This window comes from Phallusia mammillata, chromosome 1 (genome assembly GCF_965637545.1).
Source record: "Phallusia mammillata chromosome 1, kaPhaMamm4.hap1.1, whole genome shotgun sequence".
NCBI classification, from domain to species: Eukaryota; Metazoa; Chordata; class Ascidiacea; order Phlebobranchia; family Ascidiidae; genus Phallusia; species Phallusia mammillata.
In genome coordinates, this window is record NC_137252.1 from 10,165,589 (window position 1) to 10,189,266 (window position 23,678).

The window sequence follows — 23,678 nt, forward strand, 5'->3', positions numbered from 1 at the left end:
TACATGGTTTCGCAATTTCATTTTGTATTGTTAAATATTTTAGCAGGCGGAGTGGATTCATCGAAACCGAAAACTACTGGAAGATACCAGTCCTCTGTCACCACTAACGGGCGTCACACACCCAAAACTGAGTATGTATTTAGTCAAAGTTAAAAGAAAAGGGCAGGAACTTGGCTGAAATGGTCCTTTGCGCCTGACACATAGACAGACATAAAAAACCTTGATCAGGATTCGTCCCCGGGAGCGTCCTGGGTTCGAACCCCATGAAAAAATGAAAGAAAAGTGCTTACTATGTTGTTAAAAACAATACACTTCTTTTCACAAATTTACCTTTTTATGTGCTTGTACTGTGCGCTTCAATATGAATTCTTCGTTTAGCACCAAGGACTCTTACAAGCCCTCCAGTGGCCTACATAGAAGAGGAGGGGCGCCACTTGGTGACAGCAAAGTGAACCGAACGACCACACCAAAATCGTTAGCAGGTAAACAATAGATTTTGCATTTGTTTTTACAAGCGAACTTATACAGTCCACAAATTCCAAAATTTCGGGGTTTTGTATGGTGCGGGACTTTTTCTCTGTGTGCTCCAGTGGTCAATTCTGTGTGCAAATTTAATTTACTTACAAATAGATAAATTCATCAACTTGATGGAAGTGAATATTTGATCATCGAGTATTTTTTTTGTGGAATGAACTTCTTTTTTGCGTGATATAATGCAGGTCAATGAATTTAGTGTGCGACAAACCGACGCCTCATTTATTAAATTTTACTAATCTCGTTCGATGACCGACTTTTATTTGCTTGTCATTCATACGCGATATGACTTGAATTCCCTGGAGCCTAACTGGACATGCGAACGCTCGATTATAACGATTAGAACCTTCAGACTCTGTCACAACAATTTGCCTTGAATTAGGAAAAAGCTCCAAAACAAGAATATTACGAGTTTGGAAAATTTATTGTAACGAAACACTGTTGGACAAATCGGTTGATTTACTGTGATAAAAAAGTCAACAAAAAATATATGGGTAAACATAATACTTTAAACGACTAATGTTCTCGCTTGCGCCTGACTGTTTGTAAACGACAAACTGCAATGATGTCACGTGACTATCAAACATAAGTAACCTCCAAAACTGATATTATTATGTCCTTGGCGCAACGATTTGCTCCGTACGTTCCTTGAGCCAACTTTGCGGAAACATCTTGATCCCACTTAATTTGTGCGTTGAAGACGTCATCGTGGGATGAAAGCTTCGTAATTTAACCGTCTGTCTCATCCGATCAGCGGAGAAGGTCGAGGCGTCGACTGAGTTCCCTCGGCATTCTGCGCTGACGCAAGGAATCAATTTCTGCAAGAGGCAACACACCCCCACCACGCCCCTAAAATAATAATGATATAAAAAGTAATACGTATCATAAACAAATCTAATCAGGCGGCGGTTTTAAAAAACGCGGTATCAAGCCTGTGTAATATTCTAGTCTTTACTTCCCGCTATATTGGCGGAAAGTGTGTTTCTGAAGGTTTTAATGGTTTAATTAACCTAAAAATGAGATTATTTGGACCTAGTTAATGGCGATAGAAAAAATCATATAAATCCAAAACAACACAACACCCTTGCATACATACCAGGCCAAACAACCAGCATTTGCTTTCATATAATAATACGACCTTACTTTACCAGAAAAACATGAAGGCGAAATAAATGTAATTGTCTGCGCACAAGCGACATGCATTAAAATCGTAATGAAATAGTGAAGAAAGTTCACGTCAGTAACAGCAACAACAGCGTATTAATGAATTATGGAAGCAGGGTTATCTGGTCTCGCTTATCTCTTGCCAACCCGAAATAGACCCAACTCTCAAGAGGCCAGCATTCGAACTGATTAGTGCAGCCTTATGCAAGCGACCCAGGGCCGTCCTGCTGTGTTGCTTGTAATCGGCTGTAAGCCCTAGCAAGATGCTAAGCCTGCTAAGTCCTGTGTGTATTGTTAAGTTTTTTTTTTGCATGTATGTTGTTTATGTTTAAGGATTGTTTTTATGGTGATTTACAGATAAGTATTCGTTGAGTTCGAGTAATTCTACTAGCAAGAAAGACATGTCTACTGGAAATAAAAAGGTCAGTTTTAATACCATCTTATTACTCTTAGTTTCGCAGTACTTAATATAGCTAGTTTATTTACTTTCAAGCATTGTTTTACTACCAATAAAAACTCAAAATAGCTCGTGCAAACGTGTAGTTGCAACGGTTCAAAACAAGTTGTCAAAGTATTACCAAATTTAATAAGGTTAATGGCGTTCAGTCGATTTCTGTTTTGCAAAACCATCTTTTGTGTTGTTTACATGCTTTTTAAAACGACTTTTTAAACAGTGCTAACTTACCAGGTTTTTTTAAGGTTTGGTTTGGGTGACCGCTAAGTAGTTTTAAGAGACCGCAAGTGTTTCATTTAAATACCAAAAACTGTAGTTGTAGTTGCAAGTCCAAATTTTGGGAAACCGCTGGAGAAATTTGGGGGACCGTTTCGGTCCACTGATGCAGTGTTTTTTAAGGTGTTTTGGGCGACCGTTTCGGTCCCCCAAATTTCTCCAGCGGTTTCCCAAAATTTGGACTTGCAACTACAACTACAGTTTTTGGTATTTAAATGAAACACTTGCGGTCTCTTAAAACTACTTAGCGGTCACCCAAACCAAACCTTAAAAAAAACCTGACTGCTAGTTAGGTATAGGCAACGTATTCTAGGTAATTTTTCCTACAGGACAAAGCCGATTACCATTTTAGAGACTTACAACATTCTGCATTTGTTTGTATTTAAAATATTGCATTATTAAGGTGGGAAGCATCTTCGATCGTGGAGACGACGAAGTCCCGAAAAAATCCGGAAGCAGACTGGACCTCGAGCGACGCCAAGCGGACAGAAGGCGCGAACTTCAACGCAACCGATCAATGCCAGCCACTTCCACCAAAGATGCGAGGAAAATGTTTGCCAAGATGGACATTGCCACTTCTGGTGATTCTAAGTAAGTTATACACAGACAAACGATAATCTGTTTTAGTGTGAAATATCACAATGTTTTGAGTAACTAGTATTTGAATGTAAATTGGTTTAAATCCCGTCAATAATAATTTGCGATGAGACAGGAGTTCGAATTTGAATAAACCTAGACATTATTAAGTCTATCGCGTTTTTTTTTTCGATACTGATTCGATTGCCGACAAAAAGGTGTTTTTCTGTTGTTGGAACGACATTGCAGCGATGTACTTGCGTTTGCCAGACACAAAAAACTTTTATTGGTTTTGCATTATTTATGAGCTTGTAGTGGGAACTTGCAGTAACGCCGCAAAAACTCTGCAACCTTCCTCTGAAAAGTGGTATCTGTGCTTAACCGCTAGAAACGAAGCCAGTGCTCACACACTTATTACCGATAATTCGTTACTTCAAAGCATTCCTACATCTGCGGGTAAAAGTGTGACGCCATATAGCACTCCACAGGGAACGTTTCTTCCCACTACTATTTATCTTATCAAGCTGTCTTGGACGCGTGTGTCCCGGAATACACAGGATATCTTCCTTCACTGTTTGTTTTCTTTGAAGGGTGAAGAAAGTTGGACGCAGCCCAACGTTTGTCGTTCCGAACGCAAACAACGTGAAACAGATGCTACTGAAGTGGTGCCAGTCCAAAACACGAGGCTATGAGGTGAGCTTTTCTTCTTACTAGTTTTAGCTAGTGCTTGGTGGTTTAGTTTTGATTTAAAGGGTCTTCTGGAAATAAACCCTTATTACCAGTAAACATCCGTATTTTCACTGACTTAACGTAAAATAGTCATATGAGATAAGCTATGTTAAAACACAAGAATCGCCAATTTCCGTTTGTTTAGTACTTCTGGCATGCAGCCAATCACTGGTCTAAACCTTCTGAAAAAACGCACCATTTAATGAACTTTTAAACCTTTTACAGCATGTGGACATCAACAACTTCTCGGGTAGTTGGGCAAACGGCATGGCCTTCTGCGCATTAGTGCACAACTTCTTCCCGCAAGCCTTCGAATACAGCGAACTCGACCCGAAGAACCGCGCTCACAATTTCGATCTGGCGTTCAACACTGCACAGTAAGTCCTATGTTAACAATTTGCACGTCCTATTAACCCTCTGCCTGAAGTCTACGTGCACAATCGTCGTAAAATTCGTTTTTTCTGCTAAATGTGGTTTTTGGATCGAGGAACGTGGTTAACTCTGGTGCATGTAGGAATATTGTGTGTGTGTAAACACCACCTAGTGTAAAGGTCACAGGGTCACCGTCATCCACACGGACGCACTATAGAGTCGCGTATATCACTGTATTTCTCTTACCGCTAACGCCGTGCGCATTGCGCCAGATCTTTGAAACTAACTCGACTAACATTCAGCGTATAACTTAAAAAGACAAATTTGCTCCAGACCAGGTTAAATCGATCGACTTAACCATTCCAAATGGGCAGGCGACGATTTTTCCATGTACTAAAATTCCCTAAATATTATAGCAGTTGTAATTGATTAACCCTAACTAATCCTGCACCTTGGTACAATGTAATTTCGACACATGGGGTTAAACATGTGATTGACCGTAGTTCGATATGAGCACCGATACACCGGTGACGTATAATTTGAAACGTCGGTGACGGACCAATCAAAACCCGCCTGGTGTCTCCGCTGATTCCATAGTGATCACGTGATACGCCGCTGACCAATCAAATCACTCCCCCACTGACCAATTGCGCTTTTGTTTTTTTTCTTCCCGATCACTTTGTGCCGTCCGTCTCGTCGCGCGCGCGTTCTTGTGTGTGACGTGCATGTGCCGCGCGGCGGACGTGACATCATCACCATCATCGTCGTGACGTCATCACCACCGTGTAGTGAGAAGGGCGACATTCCGATGCTGTTAGACACCGAAGATCTAGTGGGTATGGTGGAGCCCGACTGGAAATGCATCTACACTTACATCATGGAGTTCTACAAGCAAATCCGAGAGCTAGGAATGACGTAACAGGTGTTGCCTAGCAACGCTCGTTTCGGGGCCTATTTCATTCGCTCATCCGCCGCACGAACCAATCATCCAGTTGTATATTCTGCTGTACGAAACAAAATTGATCTTGCGTCATACTGTGACGTCACACGCTCGGTTGCTGCTGCATCGTGAAACTTGCTCGTCATCACCGTCCCCGTTCGTCGAGTGTGACGTCGTCGTGACGTAAATGTGAGCGAATGTTTGGGTTGCGTAGGAATGGCATATGTGCTTGCATATGCGCATTTTAACAACTTCATTTTGTTATTATTTATTTAGTTTTTTTTTGTCTCCCCGCCAGCTCTTACCTGGCCGTAAAACTAACCAAATAAAACAATGTTGTAAAGTTAAAAAAGTATGTTTTACGAAGCGGTTTTATTCTTACAATACTAAGTTAGTTTGTGCCGTCAACAAATAATAAGTAACACAACATCCAACGTAACGTTACTGTAGATATTCTTGCTTTTGGTTGGTAGTTCATCTTGCCTATTTGTTCAGTGTTAACATTTTATTGTTTGGCTTTTCATTATCTTCGTCATCAGCTTGTGGCTTTTGCAAACATGATCGCGCTTTTCGACCAATCAAAACATGACACGTGTATGTGCCTGTCGTCGGTGATTTTTGCATGTGCGCTTGTAGGAGCTAGAGTGCATGTGTGCTACTAATTTGTGTTTCGAGTGCCAGAGGATTTGTGTACATTTTTATTTCTTTTAAAATGTTTTATTTCATTTTCGGGTGGAATGCTGTGATAGCTTAGTGGAATTTCTGCAGCCTTTCTTAAAAGCAATTGTTATTTTAGTTTTAAGTTAGCTACTCAGCATGAAAATTTCCAGGCTAGTGAACAAGATTAAATATACTTGTTTTGACAGAAAGGTTGCATAAATTCTTAGTTAAAATGCCAAATTCTTCATCAAAGTGATATTTTGTCACAAGCGGTTCTTTCAAACTAAACGACAAAGTAACCACTAGAGAAACCACTAGAGTTTAAGAAAAAATGAATAGCCTAATAGATTTAGGTCAAAATAAAACATAACCGTCAAACCGAAATCCACTTTTCAAATTTGTATGTACTATCTGAAAGAACCGCTTTGATGTGATTTGCTGGAAATGGAACACTAAAACCAAAGCCGTCATCTGTATCCCCTAACCCCTTGTAAAGTTAAAAGAAAGAATGGCTCTTAAACGGCCTGTGTGCAAAACGTTTCAGATAGTTTCTAACAAAAATATGAACGTTTGGTAAAAAAATGATGGAAAAAATTGACATGGTTCCATCAAATATAATCAGATTAAAAAGGAAGGCGTTTATGCATTGACTTACGGTCAGCAGTGTTCCAATCCACCAAAACCATCTCTCCCTTTCCATTCAAACCAAAACATCCGAAAGTGACACTTGTGATCCGTTTTGTGCAGGGAATACGCCGACGCCGATCCGCTGTTAGACGTCGAGGACATGATGATAATGGGCAACAGGCCCGACAGCAAATGCGTGTTCACATACGTGCAGTCGCTTTACAACAAGCTCCGAAAGTTCGAGAAACCTCTGAAGCCGCTTTCTCCCACCGTCAAGGTCATGCCCGGTATCGTGGAGGTCGACTCAAACACGCTTCCCAAAGCTGTGACGTCATAAGCGATGATGTCACGCACAGTGTTTTTTTATTATTTTTTGTTTGACAAATAAGGGTCCCCTTTTGAACCGTCCGAGGTTTCGGCGTGAAAATCCACAAATTATCTTTTTAGCCCGTTGCTTTGTACCAAACCACACAACGACTTGTACAAAAATGCTGTGAAACATTTACTAGCACAATGAATAAGTGTCACCCAATTGTCACTGAATTTGCACCATCAGTTTTAAGGGAACTCCTGATTCACATGAGTATTTTAGATGTTATTTGTGCGCTTCGCCTTTTTGCCCAATCATACGCGGTCAGTATTATTAATCACGCGACGACCTTGGCTGATTTCATGCGAGAAAACTAACTACTTCCATTTGAATTGCGACCTCCTTCTGTCGTCCTTTACTTTTTTCTATATGACCGTTATTTTCTTTTAGCACCAGCGCAATGTTTTGAATAATAAATCTGCATGTCCCGCGCATTTCTTATGGTGTGTTGTGTTTTTTCTGAAGAGAATATATCTTTCAAATGCGTTAGTTGCTGATACATCAAGCAGAAGTATTTAAGATTGTGTGTGGGGGTTGAAAAAAGGTGCTTTTTTACATTTAAATTTAACAAGTGCAGTTGCAGTTTGGTATTGTGCAAATAAACAGTGCTGAATCATTCGAAGGCATAGAAATCTGATCGTTACTTATTAGGGATCTTCCCTAGGGGTGTTTTTATCAAATGAGAAGACAATCATGACACTGGCGAAAATATTTGAAACAAAGGGGAAATGTTTACTTTTTGTTTTAGTTGTAGTTAGTGCGGTAAAAGTATTTTGGCATAAAGAATTGCTGTGTATTGCTGAATGTCTCAAAGCCAGTTGCTGTTAGCTAAAATTCTCAACAAACGGTCGCCTTCACCTGCAAGTTGCAATACAAATCGATCAAGAAAAAAATTAACTTGTGTCTTTCAAATACGGAATCGTTCCATTGAGAGAATCTTCTACTTTAAAGTTGTTAATTGACTAAATAATTTCTTTTTACCAGATAAAAGGTTAACATTATTGCTCAGTGAGAGAAAGGCAATTACTTTGTTTCTTGTAAAATATAAACATGGATAACACATGTCCAGGTTGTAACAACAAAATTTCGGAACCATACATAAAGTGCTGTGAATGTGTACAGGAGTTTCTTATATGCCTTCAGGTTGGTGTTTTGATTATGTTTCTTGGTAACAGAACAATGTACTAAACCAAACCAAGAAGTGCTGCCTAACGTCAGGTCAGGATTTTGTCACATAAAGTTTAGCTTGTAATTTTTTTATTTTGTTTGCAGTGTTTCTCAAAAGGATTTGAAAATGGAAATCATCAAAATGATCACAAATATTCTATCATTGTGTGTTGGTTTTTACTGGGTTGTATAATTTGAATTTATCTAAAGGTTTTCTGGCTTTTACCAATCAACCTATTTACGGTCACGTCTAAAACTGCGGGCCCACTTGGATCACTTGGCCTGCTTGGCCCAGCACTTGGCTCGCTTCATGCAATTAAAAAACTGCGGGCCTGCTTGGCACGCTTCTCGCAAGTATAAAAACTGCGGCCCCACTATATCTAGTGCTTGGCCCCCCTCTCGCAAGGAAAAACTGTGGGCCCACTATATCCAGTGCTTGTCGCGTCTCTCGCAAGGAAAAAACGCGGTCCCATTATATCCAGTGCTTGTCGCGTCTCTCGTAGGGAAAAACCGCGGGTCCATTATATCCAGTGCTTGTCGTGTCTCTCGCAAGTATAAAAACTGTGGGCCAGCAGTTTTTTCTATTGCATGGGGCATGCCAACTGCCAAGTGCTGGGCCTAGCGGGCCAAGTGGGCCCGCAGTTTTAGACGTGACCCACCTATTTATCATACTGCCAGCTTTTATGGATTATTTCATATTTGCCTTATAATTTTGAGGGCCAAGGCAAACTGTGTATTATATGGTCAGCATTCCAGAAGAAAATATTACTTATTATTAATTGATAATGGTCTTATTATGCATGTAAGACCATTTTGCCTTGTTTTCATATGTTGACATTCATTCTGTTCACATTAAATTGGTAAAACTTAACTAGCAGGGAAAAGATTAGTGGGGTGCAGTTTTTGAACTAGCTAAGCAGTCATGTAGTTTTAGATAGAGAAACTTTAATGTGTGTTGGATAAATATATTTGTGAAACCATTACATTCACGTGTTTGGTTTGCAGACCAATGACTTTCCAATACTGGAGTATGGATGGACAGCATGTGAAGAAATAAAATTACTTGATGCATTGTCAGACTGTGGCCCAGGAAACTGGAATGCCATTGCCAGTCAGGTTGCAACAAAAACAAAGGAAGAATGTGAAGCTCATTACATGAAGTGTTATGTCATCAACGCCAAATACCCTTTTCCAGGTGAGATTTCACTTTGAATAAAAAACAAAATGTAGTCTAATTTTGTAGTTTACCTTTCTCTATTGTTTCCACATAGTTTTTTTTTTAAATAGTTTGGGTCATCTTTATTATTAGGTGTTGTCCTACAAGTTCTACAATTAAAATATATGCAAACAGGCTTGTTAAGGATATTTTTTACTGTAAATTTTGATGTTTAAGTTGTCTCTAACTATATTATAGAAATGCCTAACCCACCTGCTCGACCTCCTTGTATGCCAATTCCATTCAAAGCATGTGAAGACCCATGCAGACCATTACCAGACTCACATAGAGCACAGCACATGGCGGGGTTTGTACTTGCTGTCACTTTTGATCACAAAAAAAATGCACTGAACTTAAATGTTGGAAATGGTGTAGATATTTGGCTGCTCGTGGTGATTTTATAGAGGAATATGACAACTATGCAGAATGGGATGTAAGAGATGTTTACTTCAGTCCAGATGACAAACCGATCATTAAAGCTCTGAAACTTGCTGTTGTAAGGATTTATCAGTCACGGTATGTTGAAATTAATAGTTGACCAGTTTCGTTTACCAATATTTGCTGTTGCATTTATATTTTGTTCTTAAATGTTTAAAATTCTATACTGATTGTTATTCTGCTAACATTTATTCTTAACAAGGTTGTTGCCTTATGAAGTACACAAACAAAAAGAGAGATGTTTCTGTTATACAGGTTGAATGAAAGAGCCAGACGGAAGCAAATTATTAGGAAGTTTGGATTGATTAATATGTCAAATCATTCATGTTCGTACAGTATTCATGGTTTTGAATAATTTGAGCGAAAAAATCAGAGCCAGTTTTCAACCTTTCCGCATGCGTTTTTTTTTTATCTCAGTTTGGTTGCTTTTACTTTTTACTTCATGTCGCCCTTTTTTTACCATTGTGCTGCACCTCGTTACATGCCTTCTGTTGCTTTTAAATCTGATGACCTGATGATGACAATAGCACTTGTTGAAACGTAGGCCTTTTTTACACACAAATGCTAGCTCTGATTTTTTTTGGCTTAGATTATTCATGTGAGTATATACACATATATGTCCTACTAACTGTAAACTACAGTTATATTTCATTTGTTTTGTCCAAGTCATAGTCAAGTGTTTTCTAAGTAAGTTCTCACAAAGATTGGAAGGGTTTTTCGATTACTTTTTCCATTTTGCTAACATTATTTTTAATACATTAACATTCTCACTTTTCCAATGTTCCAAATCTCACTTGTTAATTTCTCGTGGGTTATGTGTTTGTTTTAACCATCATGGCTATTATCACACTTTATAGTTATTTGGCTTGATGCAACTGTTTTATGTCTTAGCACCAAACTGTTTTCATTCGAAACATGGCATTGTAAACACAAATACCAAATCATTCCACCATAACTTTTAAAAGCAAAAACTTTTTATTTTAATCTTTTTGCTTTAGTGCAATATTACCGGAAGCTTCCAGCAGAAGTCAGAGAGCTAGAGGAAAGTCTACGGCCATTCATGCAACTGCAGTCACATCCAATAGCACATGATTTGATGATACAGGGCTTGAGAGAGGAAATAAACCTCAAGAAAAAAATAAGAAAACTAAAATCATACAGATCAAGTGGAATTACTTCTTTCAGAGGTTGGTATAGGTATTTTATAAAATATAAACATTTGGTACAGGAATTGTATGTAGGTTACTTAAGATAGTTAGGAATAATCACAAATTATGGTGCACTATTACTGAAATGTTAATGCCAGGAACATTAATTGGCTTAGGTAAAGGGGACAAGCACCAAATGCACCATACGTAGCCATACCAATCTAAAATGTTTAAAATATATACAAAACAAACTTGTGCCTTTGCCAAAACTTCTTTTGATGGACAGTTCTTGTTTGTTAAACAGTAAATCTAAATCTGAAAGCATTTTTCCTTTTAATTGCATTGTATTTAGTTGCACGGCTGTATGAAAAGTTAAAAATTCAGCGCGAGGAAGCGAAACAACAAACAAATTACATGTCCGAGATTCTTCCACATCTACATGATCCAAGCGCTCTAGCTCAGTGGCTACAGAAACAGGTTCAGTGCTTTTATCATTTTGTTACTTCTGCTGTGCTTTTGTTTTTTATGCCAGCTATTTACGTTGCTATGATGCAGTACAGCTTCATTTTTTGTTTTATTTGTGGAAAAACACTAGCATGCTTCTATCTAAACCAGGGGTTCCCAAACTGGGGTCCATACAGCAGTTTCAGAGGGTCTGCAATGTACAGCAGTGATTCGATAATAAAGCTTTCTTGGGTGTAATGCTTGCTTTGTATTAGTCTTTAGTTAAAGAATGTTTTCAATAAACACTTACCGTATTTAGTAGTTTTGCTTTTTTCTTTCTTTGGTGCGGTTTTTGCATTTTCCCTATAGCATTCCTTGATTTTTATAGGGCCGCGAAATTTAAAAATAATTGCAAAGGGTCCACCAGGCAAATTTTTTAGAAAAGGAGAACCGCTGATCTGAACTAAATATTAGGGATGTGCCAAAACTGCAAACGTTCTGTTTGGTCGAGCACCGAGCATCTCACTTTAATGCTCGGTGCTCGGCCGAGCACGCTCGGTGCATTATGACGTCACAAAAATCCCCTTCTACGTTTTAGCTCCACAAGGTCTCTTACGTCACCGGCGGTGTTTTATTAAGCTATCATGCCCTTTAAGTACGCGTTTTCCACTATCTAATACATTTGAAAAATCATTCGTTTTTGTTCACAGACACCCTTTCGAACACTAGTTACGTATGTTAGCAGGGCATGAATATGCAAATTTAACGCTCGGGTCAGTTTGTGCAACTGCTCGGCCGAGCACCGAGCATTAAAAACAGCGATGCTCGGTACCGAGTACTCGGGTTCTGGCTCGGCTCGGCCCATCCCTACTAAATATGTTTATGTTCATTTACTTCCAATTTAGGCTGCCATTGAATCGGGGACAATAAGTTCATCCTTAGCCAACGCAATCCCAATTCAGAAAAAGGCCATTGCCCCTCTTGATCTCACAGGATTGCCTGGGGTTGAAAAACTCTCATCCAAAGAAAGAGAGGTGATTATTGTGTAATCGAAAATCAGTTGAGAGCTACTTTCCATTTATTATAAAAAAAAAACTAGTAGGATGAGTCAAAAATTAAGGAATAAATTCAAAAATTTGGACTTAAAGAAGATATATTATAGTTTGTTGTTATTTAGTATACTTTTTGAAACTTTTAGGTGATTCTTTAAATACGGGCTTTGAAACAAAAATATATCTCATGATGACCTTGCAAGAAATGTTTTAATTAAAAAGTTAATTTTAGCTTGTATTTTTTGCACCTAAGTTTTTAATACTTTTCCACACCAAAACATTTCTTTTCAGTTTTGTTCCAAGGCCAGACTCGTCCCAGGGGCGTTCCTATCTTACAAGATTGCACTCATAAACGAATACCGAAAGTCGGGCTCAGTAAAACTTGCCAATGCCAGAACTATTGTCAAAATTGATGTGAATAAGACAAGAAAACTGTACGACTTTCTGCTGGAAGAAGGGCTTATTGAAAAATGATTGATTTTTTGTGCTTTTTAAGTGCCCTTAGTTGACTTCGTTTCTGAGCTAGCTACGAATCTGATTTTTGTCTGTTCATTGTTGTTATGGAAAATAAATCTGCCCGCTGCCTTTTGTATTTGTTTATTCTCTGAGCAAAATTTTGATAAGAGCACTCATTGAAGCAAAGCCCAAAGGTTTGGGTGTTATTTCATTGATTGAAAATTAAGGTTGAGCTAAATGGTAACAAACTGAGCCTATTTTTTTAAAAAGAATTCCGAAAGTTTAACAAACCGAAATTACGATCCAAACGTGGCCGAGTGTATAGTCAGGCCCTGAAATCGGCCCTTTCCAACTTGTGCCCGACCTGTAATTGTGGCTCGGATATTGAATGTGGGTCGCTATAATTTAGGGGAAGCTGGTACTTTGCTGTCAATAGTTTAGCTATTTTGAACTCGAAGTTAGCTTATGTCGATGTTTTTTTGCTTTAAGACTTTCATTTCACATTTTGTTTGGATTTATAGACCATTTTTGAATTGAAACTTTTGAAGTTCCTAACAACAGATAAGTTTGAATAACGAAACGAAAATTCAAGTCGTTTTTGACGCAATGTTTCCAAATAGTTAGTTCAAAATTGAAATGGTGGCCACAACAATAAATTACGTTTTAATTAATAACTATAATTGACGACTTAAACAGGAACTAAAACCACACACATCAATACGCTACTTAATTAAAATTAGCGCGGATAAAAGCAAAGGTTGTGTCAACCAAAGTATGTGTAAAACACGTTTTATGAGACTTTGGTGTCCACTGTCCAGCGTCCACTTCAGAGTTCATTTCTGCCGAGTCATGATCACTTCTTTCCATCTTGGTGATTCGCGATGACGTATTGGTGATGGAATGTTTTGTTTTTCAAACACTTTGCTTGTTTTAATGAGTTAAGCATGCAACGAAATGAAATTTCACTACATTTGTGAGTACAATTACTTGTTTGTTGTGGCGTAGGTTTTTTTTAAAAACTTACAACATTTTGTTTTAAGTAACGTTTACGTGACTACGTCATACTCACCTCATCATCACTCAATATTGAGTGATGTGTTTGTTTTTCTTGTTACCGCGATCGCTTTCACTGATGTAACTCATCAGGCAAAACTTAGTATTTTGCAACGTTACTCAGGCGTTCCATAGACTTTATAATGCATGTATGATGCCAAAAGCAGGCTTCTTATTTTAGTAGTTTAGTGATATTTTTTGTTTTTATTATATCATACATCTACCAATTCTTGTATTAAGAATTTGTTGTATTAAGGTTATTACCTGCTACATAGGTCTGTACTTTTCCACCAACTGTGTAAAGTAATGTAGAGAAAACTTTACTTATAAAATGGAGTCAGCTCGTCTAATTATTCGCATTGTTTTTGATGTTGGACATGAGGTCGATTGGCATGTATCTGCTCCACAGGATGTTACTTTTCGAGATGTTCTCGATGTCATTGCTGAGGTAAACCATAAAAACTAACTTGGTTTTTGTGGAACACAGGTGCTGGTTAAATTAGCATATTTTAATGTTCACAACCACAAAATTAGAACTAAAAAACTAGCAGTAGCTGTAATAATTTGATTGATGGATTTGGGGCCATTTCTTTTGTATCTTTTTTTCACAAAGTTTGAGTTCATTACAGGCAGTTCTGGTCACTAACACTTTCTTTTTCATAATCCTTTTTTGTGATTAGCCGAAGTATGCAATTAACCAGAATATTATTTTTTGTCTAAGGATAAACCATAGTATGGGATTTATTATGCAACAAATAGGGTTACAAATTATTTTAAAGTCCAATATTCACATATTGTATTATTTGACTATATATATGTGATGCATTTATGTCATTTGTAATACTTATCTCTGGAATAAATACAATGTTTTTTTAGGCTAGTGACAGTCAACTTGTAGTTTCATCATTTGAATATAAAGATGATGATGGGGATCGGATCACTGTGAAGTCAGATGATGAACTTCGAGCCATGATCAACTTTCATATAAGCATGCCTCTGAAGATTGAGGAAAATCAACAGGGCACGTTTATTGATGAAAATCAGAGCTACTTGCCAAATGTGTCACAACAGCATCTGTTAATCTATCCCAAGATATGCAAACATCCAAGAATGAGGAACAAACACGATTTAAGGGTTGCCATAGCGCCATCTGCATCTTCTCTACTCTTAGCAGATGGTACAGCACCGGCCATGAGGCAGGAGTACCCAAATGGAATGTATCAAACAGGAATTAAAGACACTTCCTCAAATTTACACACGAACAAAGCGGCACCAGCACAGCATGTCAACCAACAGTATATGTCTGTAACCAACACATCATCTCAACAGCAGGCTACTGAAAAACACATACAGCATAAACTTGACAGGACGTTGAATTTGCAGTTGGGCACGCTACGTAATGATGCTTTGTTGTTTCTTGAAGTCCTTGGTAATGGAAATAGTGGTGTTGTGAGGAAAGCAGTGCATAGAGAATCCAACACAGTAACTGCTGTTAAGTCAATTACTTTGGATCTGACTGGTGAAGAACAGCAGCAAATATTGAGGGAACTTGAAATATTGCGCAGGTAAATATATGTTGTAATACGCTACGTGAAAATCATGTTGCTACAACCATGCTTTCTGTACATCTCAAACCAGCTGTACTGTTCATACTGCATTTGGATTGTCAACTATTCTTTGTAATTGCATTGAAAAAGTTTGACAATACGGGGCACTCATGCCTGATGTCATGTAAAAACAATATCCTGATACATGTTTAGTTCTTAGTATGCCACAAACTTGTGTAAAATCCTTTTTTTAGATGCAATGGGTCACCCAACATCATTGCATTTTATGGAGCCTATTTTGATGAGAATCGAGTTTTGCTTTGTACAGAGTATATGGATGGTGGTTCACTTGACAGATATGGGAAAATTCCAGAGGCTGTGCTAATCAATGTTGCTAGGTAACAACTTACACAAAAATATTTTATGTTGAAAAATAGGAAGTATATATAAATAAAGTGCAGTACAAAGCTTTTTACAAAACATTTATACCAATGTTGTTCAATACTTTTGGTCCAGAAAAATGGTTTTTATTTGCAATTTGTTTAACTAGTTCAATTTCCTTTGGATTGAGGCACCTTTGGAGTTTACGAATAATGCACCGAGACGTAAAACCATCCAATGTGCTGGTTAACACTGCTGGACATGTCAAACTCTGTGATTTTGGAGTAAGCACTCAACTGGTAGATTCTATTGCTCGCACCTATGTTGGTACCAATGCTTACATGGCACCTGAGCGCATTATCGGACATGACTACACTATTTATTCGGATGTGTGGAGTTTTGGGCTTTCACTATGTGAACTTGCCACAGGAAAATTTCCCTACCAACAACTTGCCTCAAAAATTGAAGGTAAATTTGTTGCTATGTGCTAGTTTTACTATAATTTTGTACTCAGTGAAGTTACTAACTGAGTGTCTGTATTGTGTTACTAAATTAAAATGGTAATTTCAAATTTGACATTTGTACTTGTAATACTGTGCAAATTAAAGAATGAGCCAATAGTGCAATTTCTACACGTAATGTATTTAAAGATTGTTACTATGTTTACAAAGTATTGAGCTGCATTCTGTCAAAAGTGGTAATGTATCATGTTTACCCTAACATATTAATGTAATCATAACTATGCAATAAAGGTTAGAACATATGAGCATACAAAGAGCCATAAGCATACAAAGTATACTAAACAGGCTAGAACAAGACATTGTGCTTTTGAGTCTTGCTGATAAATAAACGTATGACAAAAAAATTTCTTTGCAGGCTCAAAAGGAGTTTTACCTATGGAACTAATGCAGTGTATTGTAAATGAACCACCTCCAAGACTTACAAAGGAACATTTCTCATCAGAGCTGGTGGATTTCACGAAATGCTGCCTACAAAAAGAGGCATCTCGAAGACTCCTGCCAGAGCAGTTATGTGGACATTCGATGGTAACCACAAACCAACAAACACCCATTGCTGAAAATCAGTCGCTTGTTGCAAACTGGATATATCAAAAACTCCAGACATTTGTTAAAAGATGAGACAAATAAGTGTTTAATTTGAGATATATATGTTTTACAAATTCACTATTTTTTAATTGTCCTTATTTTAGTGTGGATTTTCTACTTTTTCTAAATTCCAGTAAAACTTTACCGTAAAAATCGTATTGTTTTACATTTTGACTTGTTTGGAACAGTGCCATATTTCTCAAACTTAAATACCAAATCTGCCGCCATTTTAGTTTATGTATCTTCATGCTGCAGCAGAAATGCAGCCTATTTTTATCTTCTGCATTAGAAATAATGTTAATTTTCCGAAAGGTCAATGGTATAGTACAGTAAATGCAATTTTGTAAATGTTCATGCTTTTTATCAGCATTGCTACACCCATTTGTTACTTACTCATTCATGCTTTATTTTTTTAAACAAAACAAGGGTCTTTTTGAGAGCCTCTAAAACTGTGAGCCCGCTTTGCCCGATAAGCCAACTTAGCCCACACTGAGCCAGTCCTAAGCCTGTGCAAAGTCTGCATCTGGGTAGCCTAAACGAGTTTAAATTATAGCATTATTTTAATTACAAACCCTCACGCTTACCCTAATAGCCCTAACCGTGTGCATTTTTCAAAAAAGTGGAAAATGATAATTAGTGTGTATGGACTTAGTGGGCTAGGCATTGGCTAAGCGGGCTTAGTGGGCTCACAGTTTTGATGGTGATGTCTTTTTTTCTGTCATGCTTTTGTGCAATGATCGAACTGTCCCAATAGACAAAAAAGTGAGTAGACTTATTCACAGATCTATGTATAGTGTTACTTTTGTGTACCTGTGGCAAATATTTCAAGTATACAATCTGTTCTGAATTGGTTGGTTTAAATTGCAGTATTTGAAGTACAATTCACTAAAAACACCCCCAAAAATGCATAAAGTTAGGATGCTTTGATACTTTTGTAAGCAAACACCAACCAATGAAAAAAGTTTGCTTGTTTAAGTTCCAGCGTATCTTTTTGGTTATTTTGCAACATAATGTCTGAAAATGACTCAAGACTTGATTTTAAAAGGTTTTCATTTGTACCAACTTTACACTATCAAACAATGGGTGTATGCATTTATGTCACATGTGCCTTTCTGACAAAAAAAAAACTTATGTGTAAAAAATATGCACTTGGTACACCATTATGGTATTACTTTGAAAGATTTGATTACATACAGTGCATGTAAGTTGCCAAGGTAGTAAGATTTTATGCATTTTGCAGTACGCATGTGTTTACTTTAGTTTCCTTGTAAATCTATGCTTGACAGCCTTTTTCCATCCTGACTGTGATTTTGCTTTTTACAGATCTTTTGTAAGGTCACACATTAGTATAACTTATTTAAGAATAATTTAAAATGCCAGCATCACTTCATGATCATGGGAAAATTGTGCTCCTTACTCATGTCAACGTGGCATTGTATGCCTTGTGCTTTTGGATACAGATTGGAACATTACCTGTAAGTAATGACTCATTAGTTCAATATTATTTTGTCGTTTGCTTGAAAAAAGGTGTTTAGGCATTAGCAGGTTATGGTTATTCCCACAGCTTTTTCAGTTCAATTCTTGTCAGTGCAATTCGCTAGTTTTTTAACACTAATGCAAAACCAACTACCTTCCTCCGGGCTCTTTTAATGAAACTATTAAACCATTTTGTAGCCATTGGGGGCTGTTTACACCAGGGGTTCAACAATACCAAAAAGTTGGGAGCAGTTTATTTTGCTGTGAAGTATAAGCTTGGTGTTTAAGTTACCACATTCAAATTAGGGCGAGTTAAACATTCACTGCAAATGCAAACCTCCTACTTTGCTGCAAACTTAACAGTTGCCGAAATATTCTAGCCCTGTAGTGGGACACTTAGATTTATGTATGTAGCAAAGCAGAAAACATGAAAAACTGTGATGTAACATAAACCCATTTAGTTTTTTACAACCCAAAGTAAATTGCCTTGCTTCACTTTATAGTTATGTTTTGTTTGTTTATTTATTGGTTTAGTATCTCACAAAAACATTTGATGTCAATCCTGTGACTTTTGGTTATCTTCAAACCACATTTGCTGTGGTGCAACTTATGGGAGGACCACTTTTTGGGAGGTGAAAAACACTTAGTTTGAGTAGTCAAATTTTTGGACTTTGCATTATTTGTAAATTTTTGTTTCTTTATTGCAGATTTGGAGATCTCTTTGGGAGCAGAACTGCTTTAGCAATTGCCTTTATATCTGCGTTTTGTAGCTACCTATTGCTGGGGTTAGCAAATACTGTTTTTGTCATCTTTTTATCAAGACTTCCTTCTGCTTTTATGCATGCTATGCAGGGTGGGTTAGTTATACCATGTTAAAAATATCAATTTAATAAATTTGTTAGTAGGTTTTTGACCTTGACAACCTTTGACATTAGTTTAAATTACATGATATTTAAAGTATAATAATAATGCTTCCTTACTTCTGTATTTGAAAAAAAATCAAGCAGTTTTGGCAGAACATAACATGTTATTTGCTATCATTTTTTTTGTTACTCTATCCAGAATAATTTGCCCAAGTTTTCCCACTATTTATGGATCCCCTTCCCTGAAGGGGACACATATTGATTTTACTCAAATTGTTTTTTGTTTTTTTCTTTTTTTTTTCTTCCCAAAGTTTGTCCGACTCGTTTTTCCATCAAATGTTTGATGGATTTGGCTGAAATTTACACAGATGGTAGATATAGTTACGTAGATGTGCATCCCACTTTGTTTTTGTTGATAACCCCATTATTTACCCCACTAGCCCCCTAAAATGGGTATTTTTTCCCCGAAGTTTGTCCGACTCGTTTTTCCATCAAATGTTTGATATATTTGGCTGAAATTCACACAGATGGTAGATATAGTTATGTAGATGTGCATCCCAGTTTGTTTTTGTTGATAACCCCAGTATTTACCCCGCTAGCCCCCTAAAATGGGTGTTTTTACCCAAAGTTTGTCCGACTTGTTTTTCCGTCAAATGTTTGATGGATTTGGCTGAAATTTACACAGATGGTAGATACATTCATGTAGATGTGCATCCCACTTTGTTTTTGTTGATAACCCCAGTATTTACCCCGCTAGCCCCCTAAAATGGGTGAGTTTTTAAACAGTGTCAGAATTAGCTGAAAATTTCTTGTATGGTATGCCATTTATAGGTGTCGATTGTTGTGTTCAACCCTGTAGTCCTAACATTTACCCCACAAGCCCCTAAAGTGTAAAACATATTTGTATGTTACTGGGCACCACAAACGAAAGATTTCTGTTGCTCAATAGTGTTACATGGGCAACCAGTTATATGTTGCTCGTTGGTGGGTTGCTTGGTGGACGTTTTTGCGCCATGGCAGGGGCTTGTTAACAGCCCTATGATGTCAGAAACATTAACGGTTGTTGCTTAAAACACCTCTAGTGGTCGAAATTTTAAACATTGGCGGATTGGGCTGAAATTTTGCAGTACTATTGATTGAGTCATTGTGGTTTTTATATAGTGTTTAGTTTGTGTGTCGAACCCAATTAGTTATCCTACTAGCCCCCTAAAATGGGTCAGTTTTTTAAAATGTTAAATAGGACATACTTCAAACAATATCTGGGGTGAATCTAATTTTATAGTTTGTATTCTACATAGTATTATTATTTAAGCCCAGTGCCGATCACTGTGTTTTACCTTACAACACCCAACTTTCTCATGGTTATCTCTTGAATTGCATTATTTTTAATTTTGCATGTGTGGGGACCCATTAGTTTTTGCCTGCAGAAACGACTAAGGTTATAAAGACGATGGCTAATATGGGACCCAATACAAAATAAGCATAGGATATATATTATTGTTTCAAAATAGGTTATAGTGTAAATGCAATGACAAAATGTGCTAAGCCACCCTTCTAGTTTTTAGTTCAGAACTGTTCTACGATTTAGTTCTCATTTTCATGTTAGGAATTTTATCCTTTTTTGTAGGTGCTCAAATGATAATCACTGATCTTACTGAACCCAAGCAACGCTCGGACAGTCTTGGTAAATTAGGATTATCTTATGGTGTTGGAATGGTGCTGGGCCCAATGGTCGGAGGTTTAACAACAAAATATGCGAATGAACAGATTGCTGCATTTATTGCTGCCTTCGGGTCACTTGTGTGTGTCTTCCTTGTGTTTACTTTCATTCCAAATGACACAAAACAAATGGGAAAAATAAAACATTATAGTAAGGTATGTATGTTACTATGTTTGTACTGATTGGGATTAAACCGAACATTATCATACCCTCCAAGAGACAGCATGGTATCCTGTGTTTATGTAGGAAGTGAGGATGCCAGTTTGGCAAAATATATATATATTCCATGTAACTTTATTGACTGCTTTTCTTACTTAGAAAATGTTTTCCATTTTCATCTTGTAAGATTGTGTTTGAATTTGGTTTGACAACAGGTAATTTTAACACTATGATTTGTATGTGTCTTAGCTTTTAAAATTATCTGTCTCTATTGTAAAAAAAGAAAACAAAATCTTGGAATTGCCTTATCATTTGTCAGTTGCTGTTGCAATAAAGTCACCAACATTTGTTTTTCTCAACTTCGGTTTTTAAGTGAATTATTTTTGTAGGCACATGATTCTGATAATGAAGATTCCTCATCAGAAAAAACGCCAAAAGCAAAATCAAACAAGTTAATTGACATAAACCTCTTCATTGACCTTGTTTGGAAAAACCCAGTAGCTCGAAATCTTTTGTTCCTAAAAACTGTGTCTGGTATCCCTATTGGAGTCTTGCACAGCATGTTCAGTATGATTGCCTTAAACCACTTCCACTTGGCTGCTGATGTCAATGGATATGTTTTATCTTATATTGGTGTTATATCAATGGTAAGTTTTGCCAAAAAAAATGACATGATTAACAGTTTTTGACTCCGACAGTTTATTATTTTAACAAAATTACCTAAAATAAAAAAATAATATAAAATCACTTTAGAACATATTACAACAATGTAAACTAAACAATGCTTTTCTGGGAAATGTATTATTATTTGAAGTTTAAATGGAAAGACTTCTAATTAAACATCTTTAAGCAAATGTCTGAGTCCCATTCCCTATCTACCATGTGCAGGTTAAAGAAATACATTAGCAAGAAAAGCATAGTTTAGTTTATGTATTTTGCTTGGCAGCAACACTTTATACATTTAATAACAATAAAGCATATACTTAACTGTGCATGTTGCTCTATAAACATCACATCCCGCAGACATCTTATTATATTTACATTTATGTGTTTAAATCCACAGATTACACAGGGTCTTATTGTCGGCCGATTAACGAAACAAGGCTTCAGTGATCGTGCATTGATAAACTCATCCATTGGTCTGCTGTTCATCTCTTATGGCCTGTTAGCATTTGTCACAGAAATATATGGTTTTTGCTTGGTCTGTCTGCCAATGGTTGTGGCTGGTGCAGTGTTTTCAACGGTGGTCCAAGCTATGATGACCAAATCTGTGGCCATAGATGACACAGGTATCAAATTTATTATGACATGTTACTAGTTTTGTATGCACCTTCTAAAGCAGTGGTAGTCTATGATTAACTCATGATCACAACTTAATGAATTCTGGCTATTATTTGACCAACACCTTTTTTATTGTTTTTTTTCTAGTAGACCCTGGGTAATTAAACCAATTAAAAACAATAACAATCAGACAGACTTTTATATTACTAATACCTGAAGCTGTTGGATAAGTTGCGTACAAAAATGTAAGCAACATGGCTCTGTACATTTCCAGCCTACTTTTACGCATCTTATGAGTGTTAAAGTGACTTTTCCGCACTTGTAACGGTAAAGACCAACGCTTGTTTTTAGATTCCCTGGTCTATAGAAGATTTAATTGCATTCTCATTTGTTCTAATACATGTAAAACAAACCTTATGTGTTTGTTGAACAGGTTCTGTGATTGGAATAAGCATGGCAGTTCATTCCCTTATTCGCAGCGTATCACCCACAATTGGAGGCTTCATATTTCAGTATTATGGCTTTAAATCATTTGGTATTCTTGGTGTAGTTTGCAACGGTGCATTATTTGCTTATGTAATGCTCACAAATCAATGAACGGATAAAAATCATAAACAATGCTTTTACTTTATGCAGTAGTTCTGTGCACTTTTATGATCCCGATTTAATATAATTGTGGACTAAAAGTTTTCGTTTACAATAGAGTTGGCAAATTGACCAAGTAGTGACTATAGATGAATTGGTTTAATCGCATAGGGATGTTAAATCCCCCCAATGTATTGTTTAACTTCATTTTAATGATAAGCTGTCTGCATCAGTGATTTTATTGGTATGCGCTGTGGCACATAGTTTTTATGTTGCATGATTCGTTTCTGCAACTTTAATCATGTGTTTTGGGGCTTAATGGTGTTATGTGTTTTTCGCCTATTAAGTGTGCTTTGAAAAACAACAACCATATATTTGCAGCTTGTTATTGTAGCACGAGCTGAAAAAGTTTAAGAAAATATGTTTCATTTCTTTTCAAGTTCCTGTTTTCTGCTCAACTGTTAAAGCTAGACAATTTGTTTTTTTAGGGAGACATGTTTTATTTTTTTCACTTTAGCACTTTTAGACATTTAACAAGATAAAACCGAACAATGTAATTGTGTCTTTTTTGTGCAATAAAATCAGTGGTAAAGATACTTGTTAAGCCAAGTATGGTGCACAATCCAGCTTAGATATTTTGCTAATCTTAGTAAAGAGTATGATTTATTTCTGATAAGCTACATGGCACGATGTTTCGACTTAAATGCAGCTGGTGACGAGAGATTGGCAGTATTAGCTAGTGTAGCCATTCAACGGCACAGTGTGTGGGGAGTAACAGGGTAAAAACCCATACCTCATTGTGTATGAGCCTATCATTTATTGGCTGATTGCTTTTACATGATTTATTTCGTTAGTACCATGAAAATAAGATCGTGACGAATTAT

The 23,678-nt window shown here is 37.0% G+C and overlaps 4 protein-coding genes across 9 annotated transcripts in view; all 4 read left to right on the top strand.

Annotated features, from left to right (window-relative positions):
- LOC145228239 (uncharacterized) overlaps positions 1-7,136 on the top strand; it is a 44,868-nt gene extending 37,732 nt beyond the window's left edge. For 3 of the 5 annotated variants that reach the window (XM_080093241.1, XM_080093238.1, XM_080093242.1), the window contains 7 exons: positions 44-131; positions 379-482; positions 2,056-2,120; positions 2,832-3,019; positions 3,595-3,697; positions 3,959-4,110; positions 6,453-7,136. In XM_080093241.1, coding sequence (XP_079949367.1) covers positions 44-131; positions 379-482; positions 2,056-2,120; positions 2,832-3,019; positions 3,595-3,697; positions 3,959-4,110; positions 6,453-6,669 — 917 coding nt within the window. In that variant the 3' untranslated portion in view covers positions 6,670-7,136. Of the gene's footprint in view, positions 1-43; positions 132-378; positions 483-2,055; positions 2,121-2,831; positions 3,020-3,594; positions 3,698-3,958; positions 4,111-4,894; positions 5,771-6,452 lie in introns of those variants that run through there. The other 2 variants (XR_013860055.1, XM_080093248.1) reach the window with 2 other exon arrangements.
- Positions 7,137-7,200: 64 nt separating this feature from the next.
- LOC145228364 (transcriptional adapter 2-alpha-like) lies at positions 7,201-12,755 on the top strand. Of its 2 annotated transcripts, XM_080093405.1 has the most exons (10): positions 7,201-7,845; positions 7,975-8,034; positions 8,875-9,064; positions 9,284-9,392; positions 9,461-9,601; positions 9,779-9,849; positions 10,522-10,710; positions 11,024-11,148; positions 12,021-12,149; positions 12,459-12,755. In XM_080093405.1, exons 1-10 carry the CDS (start codon positions 7,753-7,755, stop codon positions 12,639-12,641), a joined length of 1,290 nt encoding a protein of 429 aa, XP_079949531.1. In that variant the 5' UTR covers positions 7,201-7,752; the 3' UTR covers positions 12,642-12,755. The 2 variants fall into 2 exon arrangements, with proteins under 2 accessions (XP_079949531.1, XP_079949539.1); XM_080093413.1 differs by lacking the exon at positions 7,975-8,034.
- Positions 12,756-13,898: 1,143 nt separating this feature from the next.
- On the top strand, positions 13,899-18,034 carry LOC145228307 (dual specificity mitogen-activated protein kinase kinase 5-like). The gene is made up of 5 exons (XM_080093329.1): positions 13,899-14,124; positions 14,553-15,241; positions 15,478-15,621; positions 15,774-16,072; positions 16,481-18,034. Exons 1-5 carry the CDS (start codon positions 14,008-14,010, stop codon positions 16,741-16,743), a joined length of 1,512 nt encoding a protein of 503 aa, XP_079949455.1. The 5' UTR covers positions 13,899-14,007; the 3' UTR covers positions 16,744-18,034.
- On the top strand, positions 18,015-23,168 carry LOC145228375 (solute carrier family 22 member 18-like). The gene is made up of 7 exons (XM_080093426.1): positions 18,015-18,185; positions 18,721-18,818; positions 18,894-19,039; positions 20,677-20,924; positions 21,318-21,575; positions 21,992-22,217; positions 22,643-23,168. Exons 1-7 carry the CDS (start codon positions 18,084-18,086, stop codon positions 22,804-22,806), a joined length of 1,242 nt encoding a protein of 413 aa, XP_079949552.1. The 5' UTR covers positions 18,015-18,083; the 3' UTR covers positions 22,807-23,168.
- Positions 23,169-23,678: the final 510 nt, after the last annotated feature.

Coding starts and splice junctions, on each gene's coding strand:
- LOC145228364 (XM_080093405.1), top strand. CDS start 7,753: ATGGATAACACATGTCCAGGTTGTAACAACAAAATTTCGGAACCATAC. Junction 9,602..9,778: donor GTAAGGATTTATCAGTCACG/GTATGTTGAAAT, acceptor TCTGTTATACAG/GTTGAATGAAAGAGCCAGAC. Junction 9,850..10,521: donor TAATATGTCAAATCATTCAT/GTTCGTACAGTA, acceptor TTTTTGCTTTAG/TGCAATATTACCGGAAGCTT.
- LOC145228307 (XM_080093329.1), top strand. CDS start 14,008: ATGGAGTCAGCTCGTCTAATTATTCGCATTGTTTTTGATGTTGGACAT. Junction 15,242..15,477: donor GAACTTGAAATATTGCGCAG/GTAAATATATGT, acceptor TCCTTTTTTTAG/ATGCAATGGGTCACCCAACA. Junction 16,073..16,480: donor ACTTGCCTCAAAAATTGAAG/GTAAATTTGTTG, acceptor ATTTCTTTGCAG/GCTCAAAAGGAGTTTTACCT.
- LOC145228375 (XM_080093426.1), top strand. CDS start 18,084: ATGCCAGCATCACTTCATGATCATGGGAAAATTGTGCTCCTTACTCAT. Junction 18,186..18,720: donor TACAGATTGGAACATTACCT/GTAAGTAATGAC, acceptor TTATTGGTTTAG/TATCTCACAAAAACATTTGA. Junction 21,576..21,991: donor ATATTGGTGTTATATCAATG/GTAAGTTTTGCC, acceptor TTAAATCCACAG/ATTACACAGGGTCTTATTGT.